At 27.5% G+C, this 12,822-nt stretch overlaps 1 protein-coding gene across 1 annotated transcript; it reads right to left on the bottom strand.

Moving 5' to 3' along the window:
• Window positions 1-7,712: 7,712 nt before the first annotated feature.
• On the bottom strand, window positions 7,713-11,081 carry LOC105206244 (general odorant-binding protein 56a). Its single transcript, XM_026136863.2, has 5 exons — window positions 10,974-11,081; window positions 8,545-8,623; window positions 8,292-8,383; window positions 8,103-8,202; window positions 7,713-7,963 (listed from the first exon to the last, which is right to left on the bottom strand). Exons 1-5 carry the CDS (start codon window positions 11,019-11,021, stop codon window positions 7,890-7,892), a joined length of 393 nt encoding a protein of 130 aa, XP_025992648.1. The 5' UTR covers window positions 11,022-11,081; the 3' UTR covers window positions 7,713-7,889.
• Between the last annotated feature and the right edge of the window lie 1,741 nt (window positions 11,082-12,822).

Here is a 12,822-nt window from a genome sequence, read left to right as displayed (position 1 = left end):
ATTTAAAATTTATTTATTTATTATTAAGTTTAATTTGATTAAATTTTAATTTAATTTCTTCTTAAATAGGTTTAGTGTTGTCTAGACTTAGTGTTGTTCATGTTAGTTTAAGTTCAGATTAGTTTACTAAATTTAGTTTTACTTGCTAATTTTTATTTAATTTAAGTTTACGTTACCATTTTTCGAATAATCATTGTTCATAATGCACAAATATTTAGAAAGGAGTGCGCGTTTTGAAGACTTTTGTGCTGAAATATAACATATCAAGATGATGCTGGAATCGTCGTCAGTATACATGGATACTTTTGAATAAACAAATCCTTTTATTGAAGACACGGATCGAAAAATCCTCTTACCGAATGAAGGTACAGACAATAACAATAGGGTACAATTTGATATTAAGAACCAAAAAAATGCAAGAATATTGGTAAAATTTAATAAAATAGAAGCGTTTATCTATTATTTATGTCAAATTGTTCAAAGTAACTTGAAAATAAGTTGGAATTGAAACAAACGTCAAAGTTTTTACTCTTGCCAGCACTATTGAGCTAATTTCGCTCAAACAAACGCCGTTTCGACATCGGTACGATATTAACCTTTTCACTGGTGATGTTCAATTTGACATTTTTTAGGTAACGTCACCGGTAACTATTATACAATCATTAGGTAACGGCTGCGTTCTTCTCTTTCTTTGTACGATTCCAATAACAAAAGACTGCCTTATCTAGCCATATGAATAATTAACTTTAACTTGTCTAAACGCATTAATTTACAAAATAAAATACAACTGTTAGATAATCAAAATATGAACTGTTACATTAAAAATGATATACGTAAGGATCAATTTGAAATAATGTGACATCTCATTTATGAATTTGCAGAGCAAAAATCCAAGGAACAACATGTGACACGCAAATACAAAATAAATATTTAAATAAATAAATATATCAATAAAATCCATGTCAATCAGTACAAATAAAAATAGAAATAAATAGGTAGATGTTAATTAAAGTCTATAACAATAAAAATGATCGGAGAGCCATGGTCTCCACTATTCCTCGTTCGTCAAGCCGTTGTAACGGTCGATAAAGGTCAAGGAATAGCGGAGATCATGGTCTTCCGATCATTTTTTATTCCTATGGGCTTCATTTAACATCTATACGTATTTATTTTTATTTTTATTTTTTTATTGATTTTATTAGTAAATTTATTTATTTAATTATTTATTTTTGTAATTGTGTGTCACTTTGTCCCTTGGACTCTTCCTCTCGTTGTAAACTCTGTAAATTTGCAGTGATAAGAATCGAGACGTCACTCTAAATCTAAACACACATAATTTTATCCTCTGTTGCTCTCTCGATCTCTTCTTTGTTTAAAACGAAAGTTGTTATTTTATTTTTCATGCAATCTACGCGCTTCATGCGTGACTCGGAACGCATCGAATAGGCACTTCAGATGAAGACCGTCAACCGAAAAGGATGGATCAGTAGGAAATCGAAATCAAAACCGGTTTTTTAATTCTATTCAGATACCTACATATAATTATTTTGTATTCTAAAATTATAGTTCATACGTGCACAGCCACGCTTTAAACCATCGAATATTTCACTGTGCTATCTCAGATAGCACAGTGATGAAATATTCTTTTCAAATTGTCTCTTTTCCTAAATTATAATTCTTTAAGAATTTATAAACGAATAATCACACAGTATCAATATTTTTCGAAGATGTCTCGGAAATACTTCAACTAAAAGCTGAAACATTTCTGGCCGGAAAAATTCTAAGGAGAAATAAAAATATAATATGAAAAATGACAAAACAACTTAGAAATAATATTAATGTAATAAACGCGCTCGTGTAATAAAAGCGCGAATCCATTACAGTAGATCCGCCCGTTTGTATGCATGTATGTATGTATGTATGTATGTATGTATGTATGTATGTATGTATGTATGTATGTATGTATGTATGTATGTATGTACGTACATACACACGAGAACAGAAATGCCTAGCCATCTGAATTTGCCCGAGTATCAAGGCTAGACCATCAAGACGCGCGCTCCTTTCTAAATATTCGTGCATTACGACCAATGATTATTTGAAAAGCGATAATAATATATTTTAAATAAATAAATATTTTAAATATTTTATTTTTTTATAGCAAAGTTTTTTTAAATATTGTGTGCTGTCTGGGATGTTATATTTATAACTTATAAGATAAGTATCATTTAAATGATTATTACGTTTACGTAAATATCGTTTATTCAATGCTTGATTTGATTATATTAATTAATACGTATCTGTTTATCTCTTATTTTATAATAATTTGTTTAGTCTATATTTAATTATTAAAAATCAATATTTTAAAAAGATTTATACTTATATAATAATTATATATAATTAATATAATTCTGTAATAGTTCTTCTACAGTATTAAATTGACTAGTGATTGGTTATTTGTTTCAAGCATTGAAAATACTCTTATTAATATTCATAATAAATAATTAAATAATGTTCAATTAAATTTTATCAGTAATTTACAAAAATATCTTTAGATTCTTTTCTGCCGTATAATCTCTGTTTGTACGGTTAGAAAAGAATTAGAAAGATAATTTTTCGCATTGTTTCTTTATAAAAAGATAGTTTGACAAAATGTGAAAGAATCGCGGAATGTTTTATAATAATTTAATTGTGGTTTTAGAAAAAAATAATAGTACACATTATTTATAATTTATTTATTTATTATTACGCTTAATTTGAGTTCAGTTTAATTTTAACTTAATTTTAGGTTTACTTTCTAGACTAATTTGTTGTTAGTGTTATTCAGTTCAGTTTAGTTTAAGTTCAGATTAGTTTACTTAATTACGTTTTACTTGCTAATTTTTATTTAATTTAAGTTTACCGTTTTTCGAACAATCATTGGTCATAATGCACAAATATTTAGAAAGGAGTGCGAAAGGAGTCTTGAACTTGCCTCGATACTCGTGCAAATTCAGATGGCTAGGCATTTCTGTACTACGCACCGGCGTAAGTTGACGAAAGGCGAAGAAAAAATAATCCTAATGCAAGCATATTTAATGTTGAATGGGCGCAAACCATTATTCTTGAAATATTCTCTAAAATCCGTTTTCCAGAATATCTTTCCATTTTGTTTTAAGAGTAATTTATTTTTTATTGAAGATAATTTATTCCTGACGCTATTTTAAGCATAAAATATTCTTGAGTTACAGCATATTTGTATTTTTTTAACAATTTATTTTTTTGTGTGTGCTTAATACCTGTATTAAGCGCATTTATTTTGTCAATCTTTAATGTGGCTTACTGCGTTTACCTTTACTTTTAATTTTACTTTTATAGTTAATTTACTTTTACTTTCCTAAAAATGTTTTTATCGACTTTGTAATGTATTGTCACTTTCGTTTAATTTTATATCGATAAAATCTAACTAACGTAGAGGTAAATATGTTTGTAAAATTATAGTAAGCATTGTAGGCTTTATATTTCTTTTACTTTCACAGAATCATCTGTACAAAATATAAATTAATGTATATGAGAATTCTTAGAAGTTCCCGAGCAAACAAAAATGAATTAAAATGGATAAAGATAAATTTATTTTGACATTTTCGATTTTGCACTTCAGATGATTCGAATTTATTCCAATTCCAAAATAATATATACTCGTCAACAAAGAATAGAGAACACTTTTCAGACATCAAAGCTTATTTCTGCTTATCTTATAAGATACGAAAAAGTTAATTACTGCGGAATTTAAAACGGTATTACACTGTGTTTACACTTTGTTATAACATCTAAGAGGAGACACTTTCTAATTTGTATTTGTTTCTATAGTTTTATTTTTATTAAGAAATATAATCAAAAAAACAAAGTGAAAATACTTGATATTGATAATCTTTCTCAACTATTAAAGAACAAGGATAAAAATACTATAATTACTTTTCTTAAGTAATAAAGTCAATTTTTTTGTGAGTAGCATATTTATGGAGAGTTTAATGGGGAAAATGAGATTTTATTTTATATCAAAGCGACATGTATTTTTATTTTTTTAATAATACTTAATATTGTTGTGTACAACATTTTTAATACTTCAATCCGTTTTACAATAGATCTAATTACAAATAATCTATTGTATTAATCGAGATTAATAAATAGATTTATTTTATAGAAGGATCTACTTTGTTTTGTAAGAAGCACTTAAATAACTCGTATGCTCTTTCATAATCCATACCAGCTGAAACAATATTTTAATATTTCATATTATATTTTTAATGAGAAAAATGTTTGAGAGAATAAAAATTATATAATTACAGAATTCTGTATATGGATAAAAATCCATCTTTCCTCAACTTGTGTACTTACAAATGTTTTTACACGCATTATAAATATCATTTATTCGTTCCTGTGTTAATCCTGGCAATTCATTACGAGCTACTTTCCAAATAATGTCTCCATTTTCATTTATCTGGAACATACGTAGACAAATGTATTTGTTATTAATAAATGTTCTCAATATAATCATTAGAATAGGACGAGTCACTTACAATTCCCATTTTTTTTAGTAAACAAATGCCGTAAAAAGCAATGTTTTTGTCAAGTTTATCATCAGTTACATTGTCACCTATTTTTTCTGCGTTTTTAATTAGGGCTGAAATTTAAATTACATAATTTAATTATTTATTTTACTCACACACATTTTAATCACACACACGCGCGCGCTCGCATATACATACAGTTAGTTTATTCTTCACTTACAATTGTGGACATCATATTCATTGATACAGAAGTCTTGGTATTTTATAAAGTTCATTCGTTTTACTGTGACTTGACGCTGCAATTAAATAATATTTAAATATTATTAGTCACACTGTAACGTTATACTTAATAATTAATAAATTAACGCAAGGGTTTTAAAAGTTTGGAATACATATATGCTATACTCGATTAAAAAGTATTTCTATACATTTTGTGAAAATTAAATATACGTTTTTGCGATCGAGCAAAATAAATGTAAAATTTCAATTTTCTGCATTATCTCGTAAATTAAGCGCTTCATCAATAATTCTTAAATTTAATTGTTTTTTTTAATATATCTAAAATTTGTGTTATAATAAATCAAGACTCTGTGAGTGATTCTTTTAAGGATTACAATTAGATTATTCCGTTATACTTTGATCGAAATGCATAATAGTCGGTTGTTATTATTTGTGAGAAATACTCGACTCGAATATTCGGTCGTGCTTCTTGTGTATCACGCGCACCACGAGAACAAGTTAGCGGTCGACATCGTGGGAAACACGACGATTTAATCTTTCGTCGATCCGATCTTTAACGGTCAACTTTACATCTCGTCAGAACGGCTTCAGCCAACTGGACAATTTTGCACGAAAATTTCATTTCTCCTGGCTTGCTCCCGTCACACGGGCGCTTCTGAATTTCTCGTCGCTCCGGCAGATTAGCCGAACACTCTGACCGAGAGACAGTCGCTTATTCGAATTTGTATTCGCGAACGAAGGATCGCTGTTAGGCAATTATCGAACGGACTTTAACCGACACGGTTCGGAAACGATCAGAGATATTGTATAAACGAACATAAGTTATTGCGAGCGATTGTGGCATATTGTGCTAAGATTTGAAAGAATAAAATCTTTTTTTTTTCTGTACAACCAGAATATTAATGCGCATTGTGATCCAACACCACTCAATCCTCGCTCTTGATCAATTCTCGCCTGCGGATCCGCAGATCCTTTCGTCTGTCTCTCTTTCTCGGCCTCTCGCGTTCTTATGTAGTCGCGCTCAGAGACGGAACAATAGGCGTGTCGCCGGCCTTTTAAAATTACGCATCTCACTCGCGCTCACTTAAGTGATCCCGTTCGCGCACGCTATCTCTCTTTAGTGTACAGTCGCGAACAATACGAAAGAAGCAATACAAAATTTAAAATTTTTAAAATTAAGAATAAATTCGCACCATTAGCAAACTATTTACAATTATTAATGTAAATTGTACCATCTCGTTTTATACTGTGTAGTTTATTACGGCTCATTACTCCAAAGTTTTTATATGTATTTAATATTTAATTTATTTTTTAATTTATTTAATTTAATTTATTCATTTTAATTTAATTAATTTTAGTTTTTAATTTATATATATATGATGTTTTAAAGGACTTTTATTGTTGGACACGATTATCAATGTCAGGGTCATATAACTGATCGGAGTGACGTTGTTGGTGACTAGATTATCACTTGCCACAAAATTATTGGTTTATATAAGAGTACAACATCGGTTGATAGTTGACTCTGAATCTTGATGTATTATTTAAAATGTAATGTAAATTGATCAACGAATCATATATAGTTTTTTAACAATATTTGAAATTAATTTAGGTTTAACATTCTTAATCCGAGATATAATAGGTCTTGTCTGAGATATATTTGACTATTTTTACTCATTAATTGACTACAGAAAATATTAATTTTAAGAAAGACGTAAAGAATTATGAACATTTTAATAATTAGCATTCTTAATTATTTATTAACATTCTTAATTATTTACTTACAGTTTTATAGAACTTTAGTATGAACTCTCTAATAGCAGAAATATAAATGAACTGAAATAAATAATGACTGTTTAGATAAACAATAAGTTATATATTTTTGTAGAGTATTTTATAGATAAATAGATAAATAAAAAAAAATAAAAAAATTATTAGATGTAATCTAACCGTAACAATGATGAATGAAACTACGAATATAAAAATATTGATTGTACGACAACGATTCATTTTCTTTTTTATTAATCACAATAAAGTTCTCAAGACAGTGGTGAAAACGAGACTGACGAGAGTGACAACATGGTTTTAGAGTTTTAGAAAAAATGTTTGACCTCCTGACATTTGTATGAGGATGCATGTTTATTTTTCAAGGACGGAGAAACAAATAAACGTATACGATGTTCTATCTTAATCCAGTTTCTATCAATCCGGTCAATTTTCTTTGAAATTATTAAAAATAGAAACCGTTTTTATTTTCAAATTATTGGACAAATTGTTTTTTGTTTGCGAAAAATTGCTATTTTGCTGGTTATATTCAAATTTTTAATGTTCTTTATCATATTAATGTGATGTACTATGTAATATTGTTTTTGTTGAAATTGTATTTTTTCTTGTATTATATTAATTTTTATTTTTATTTATATTTTTGATCCGTCTTTGATGAGCGACTAATTATGGCAACCAAAATACTCGAAAATAAATACATGGCTATCTTTACGATTAATAATCAACTTTTACAATTAATAATCAAAAGAAGCAAAAAGAGAATATGAAGTTTACTGTATATATATATATATATATATATAGTAAAATTTTTATTTCTGCTCATCTTACGAAAAAGTTAATTACTGCGAAACTTAAAACGACATTATGAAAACACTTTATTATAACGTCTAATAGAAGACACTTTCTAGTTTATATTTATTTTGGTAGTTTTATTTTTAGTTTTTATTAAGAAATATAATCCAAAACACACACAAAGTGAAAGTATGTTGACATCGATAATCTGCTCCTACGTCAGAGGGAAAATCTTTGTTAAAGGGAAAAGGTAAATTAAGTATAATTATTTTTCTTAAGTAATAAAATAGATTTTTGTAGCATATATTTGTGAAGAGTTTAGGAAAAAGAGACTTATTTTATGCTGAAGCGACATAAATATTTATTTTTTCATTAATACATCTTTTACTTCTTTTATTATTCTCTTACTAATTGACACAACAGATTAAAATATAAATTATTATGTTTTAATCTGTTGTGTCAGATAGTGAATATTAGATCCGATTAATCTAATTAAGTTTTCGTGCAAAGTTTGGTTTCATTCTATTGTAAAAGATAAATGTTGTTGTCCATGAAACATTTAAACAGTTTGCCTCCTTTTTCACAGCCTGTTTCAGCTGAAACAGTATTTCAATATATTATATTATATTTTTGATAAGAAAAATGTTTGAGAGAATAAAGATTATATAATTATAGAGTTCTGTATACGGATGAAAATCTATCTTGGTCTTTCTTAAAATTATGTTATATACTTACTAATGTGCTTGCATGCATTATAAATTTGATCGAGTCTTTCTCGTGGTACTGGAAATTTAGAACGAGCTACTTTCCAGTCAATGTGTCCATCTGCATTTATCTGGAATACACATAGAGGAATACACATTAATTTGTTATCAATATATATTTTCTTAATAGAATCATTAGAATATGATGAGTGTTGCTTACAATTTCGGCTTTCTTTAACAAACAGGTAGCGAAACAAGCAAGCTTTTCGTCATTTTCAGCTATTTGTCCTTTCTTTGCATTTTCAATTAAAACTGCAATTCAAATTATATAATGTAATTATTTATTGTAGTATTTTAATACACACACACACACACACACACACACACACACACACACACACACGTGCGCGCGCTTGAACGCACACAGGCATACGCGTATATATACATATGCAGTTAATTTATTTTTCACTCACCAGTGTCAACACCAGTTTCGTTTATACAGGATTCTTTGTACTCTCTCAAATTTGCTTTTTGTTCATCTGTGAGTTGACCCTACAATTAAATAATATTTAGATAGATATTATTAGTCATACTATAAAGTTATACTTAATAATTAATAAATTAACGCATTTTTAAATATTTGGAATACATATATGTGTAGGACCAGAATGACGATGACCAGATATTAAACATTTCATATTGCACACACAGGACGCGTTTGCAAGAACGCCAAGTTTTGTTTAAAAGCCCGAGCGCGGCGTTGTGACGAGTTTCAGTTGTTAAGTCAATAGATTGATTGCCATCTAATGTTTAATTAATATTAATTTATTTGATGCAGACGGTTTAAATTTCTTATGTAATATATTTTTGCGTATTCTGATCCTACATATATTTTAATCGATTAAAAAATATTTCCATACATTCTGTGAAAATTAAACATATCGTTAAAGAAGCAATATGCAATTTAAAATTTTAAAAATGAAGAAGAAATTGGAGTTTTTGCAAGTAGTTTTAAGCGTAGAATAAAAGTAGTTATACAATAGTTTAATCAAAAGGTCTGGGTATCATCTAAACAATATTAATTTGGTTTTTTTCTAGATATTGGCAACCGTTTAACTAAACCGAGAAGTATTCTGAATCCATATGTTATATATCATAACCAGTTATAACTTTTAAATAACTCAATCATTCCCTTATGAAAATATTTCCAGAACTTTTATTCAAATTCTAATACTTTGTTGACATATTAAGAAAATATACCTTTTTCAGAATTTTTCATATGAATTCTGAAATATTCTAAGAAATAAAAAGAATTTAAGACATTTTCTAAAAAATTCGAAAATTGCATAGAAATTTAGAAAATTTCTAAAATTTACGTAAAAATTTTGAAAATTTACTTTAAAAGTGACACATTTGATGTCATTTTTACATATTTTTCTTTAATTTTACTATCAACACAGTGTCTGTACAAACGTGGTAAAATGTTTTCAAAGAATTTTTAACGAATTTTGAACATTTTTAGAAATACTGAGAAAATCTACAATCTCTTTTTATATTCAATTTGTTTAAAAGTTCTGAAAAAAATCTTCTTTATGGAATGGTTAAGCTATTTACAAGTTATTCCTCATTATGATACATAATATTGGTTTGAAACCCTTCGGTTTAGTTAACGAGACGTTGCTGCGCAAGCGTCTAAAAAAATTAAGATAAACTAACATCGTGTTCGGAATACACCCTCTAAATTAAACAAATAAATATGAAATGTATACGAGGAACTGGATTTCTGATGTGCAATTTTTGTAACTTTAATTAATTAAAAATATGTTTAATTGAAAAGTATGTTTTCTTTAAAATGAATATAGTACAATTATATACGCTATTTAGGGGATTATTATTTATATACTCATATTTATATACTCATTACGTAACCGCCCTCATTTAACGATGTATGTGTTATATCTAAAAACATTATAAAAATGTAAAAGTTTCATAGATTATTCTATTATTTTGTTTGAATATTTGTGTAAAAGCACAATTCTTTTGTTGGTTTTGAAAGCTTCTTGATTTTTATATAAAATCCATACGTATAATACATATGTAGCATTATGAATTAAATCAAAATTTTTACATACACTTATGCACTAATAAAATTCTAATAAATGTTTAAAATACGTATAAAAATTTATTTAAATTTACTTATTTGTTTAAAAACAATTTATTTAAAACTGCAACAAAATATAATACTATTTTTCCTGCAAAAACTATATTATAAAACAAAATTTTTTGTTGTTCTCTTCTTTGCAACTTGTTTAAGAGCTAATATTCGAGTATTCGTGGCCAGAATTTTGTGTTGATTAGGAAAAAGAAAAGAATAAATTTAAAAAATTTCCAGTTTTTAAACAATATATTTTAGCTCATATTACATAATTAAAATATCCTTAAAATATAACATCAATTGACAGTCGTATCTGAATCCTGATTTGTCATTTAAAAAGTAATGTAAATTGATCAACTAATCGTTTATAGTTTCCTAACTACATTTAAAATTAATTTGGGTTCAATACTTTTAATTCGAGATACGAAAAATGTAATAGATCTTATAATGTGCAAGATATACTTGTATTTGACTATTTTTACTCTTTAATTGATTACAAAAATTTATATTAATTTTAAGAATGCCGTGAACAGTTATGAATGTTTTAATAATTAACGTTCTTAACGATTTGATAACAATTTACTTACATCAATTTTCTAGTTTTGCACTGAATTTTTGAAATAATAAGTATGAACGCCCTAATATAAGTAATGAAGATTGTTTAGATAAAAAATAAGTTACATAATTTTGTAGAATATTTTGTAGAAAAATAGATTAAACAAATTATTAGTAGAGATGTAATCTTACCAAAACGGCGATGAAAGAAATGGTGAGCACGATAACGATTGTTTTCATCTTTGATTTCTGTTTTAAATACGATGGTGTTCAAGTCCGTGATCAAAGAGTTACTGGCTGGTCACAAGATAGTATTCAGCTTTTATAGTTTATGATATAATAACGGGTTTCCAAAAAAACGATCTCCTGGCATTATGAGTGGGGGGAATATTCGAAACATGTCCGTTATTCCTCCGTGGACGGAGGAAGCAATAAATTCTGGCAATAATAGCAAAAATATGTTTATCAGCTTTTAAAATTTTGTTATTAATTTTTGGCGATGAATACCCATAACGTTTAATAGGTGTATCAAGTAAACACATCAATAAAAACTTAGAAAGAAGTCAAAAATTACACGCATACAATTGCGTAAAAAGTGACTACAAGGTTTTATGCACTTGAGTGTGTAAAAATTATATACTTGAAATTGCAGTATATTCATATTTATTGTAATTACGAAAAACCATGATGTGAAATCAATAAATCACGTATAATTTTCAATAATAACAATAAATAATCCGTTATATAATTTGCAAATTTCGAAAAATGTTGTATCGCCCTTTTTACGGAGTATTTGTGTAACATTTTATCCTTATCCATAATGTATTCATTGTAATTCTTTGAGGGTAACGTTATTGCTTAACATCTCTGACAGCACAAAATTTGAAAAGACGTCATAAAGATATTCTTTAGACGTTTTTTGGATGTCTTTACAACATTTTTCTGGTTTTTGTGCTGAAATATAACATATCAAGATGATGCTGGAATCGTCTATATACGTGGATATTTTTGAATAAACAAATCCTTTTATTGAAGGCATGAATTGAAAAATTCTTCACAGAATGAAAGTACATACAGACAACAACGAAAGGTATATGCTACAATTTAATATTAAAAAGGACAAAAATGCAGGCAGTGACCTTTTGTAAAATTTAACAAAATAGATTCGTTTGTCTATTATTTATGTCAAATTGTTCAAAGTAACTCGAAAATAAATTAAAATTTAAACAAACATCAAATTTTTTACTCTTGTCAACACTATCGAGCTAATTTCGGCAAACCGCGCCGTTTCGACATCGGTATGATAACCTTTTCACTGGTGACTTTTAACTTGAGATTTTTTTCGGTAACGTCACCGGTCGCAATTATACAATCTTTAGTCAATGTCTGCAGGTGAAGGTCATCAATCGAATCTCTAGAAATAGAAGTAGAAATCAAAACCGGTTTTGTAACTCTCAAATACTATATAATTATTTCGTACTCTAAAATTATATTTTGTGCGTGTACAGCCACGCTTGTTCATTTATAAAAAATAGTTTGACAAAATGTGAAAGAGTCGCGGAATGTTTTGTAATTTAATTGCGGTTTAAAAATATTATACTACATTATTTAAAATTTATTTATTTATTATTAAGTTTAATTTGATTAAATTTTAATTTAATTTCTTCTTAAATAGGTTTAGTTTCTAGACTTAGTGTTGTTCATGTTAGTTTAAGTTCAGATTAGTTTACTAAATTTAGTTTTACTTGCTAATTTTTATTTAATTTAAGTTTACGTTACCATTTTTCGAATAATCATTGTTCATAATGCACAAATATTTAGAAAGGAGTGCGCGTCTTGAACTTGCCTCGATACTTGTGCAAATTTAGATTGTTAGGTATTTTTGTCCTACGCACCGGCGTAAGTTGACGAAAGGAGAAGAAAAAATAATTCTAATGCAAGCATATTTAGGTCCGAATTCATAGACGTTTCTCAGATCTCAGATCTCAGATCTCAAATCTCAAATCTATCTTTGTTTCACGTATGGCAATGTAATAAGCAA

This window comes from Solenopsis invicta, chromosome 3 (genome assembly GCF_016802725.1).
Source record: "Solenopsis invicta isolate M01_SB chromosome 3, UNIL_Sinv_3.0, whole genome shotgun sequence".
NCBI classification, from domain to species: domain Eukaryota; kingdom Metazoa; phylum Arthropoda; class Insecta; order Hymenoptera; family Formicidae; genus Solenopsis; species Solenopsis invicta.
The sequence above is the reverse complement of the archived record's forward strand: the minus strand, read 5'-3'. Positions and strand labels throughout refer to the sequence as shown.

Excerpts from the sequence above, each read along its gene's own strand:
- LOC105206244 (XM_026136863.2), bottom strand. The coding sequence starts at position 11,021 with ATGAAAACAATCGTTATCGTGCTCACCATTTCTTTCATCGCCGTTTTG. Across the intron at positions 8,203-8,291 it reads TGTTAAAGAAAGCCGAAATT|ATAAATGCAGATGGACACAT; the intron begins GTAAGCAACACT and ends TGTGTATTCCAG. Across the intron at positions 7,964-8,102 it reads TAATGCATGCAAGCACATTA|CTGAAACAGGCTGTGAAAAA; the intron begins GTAAGTATATAA and ends ATACTGTTTCAG.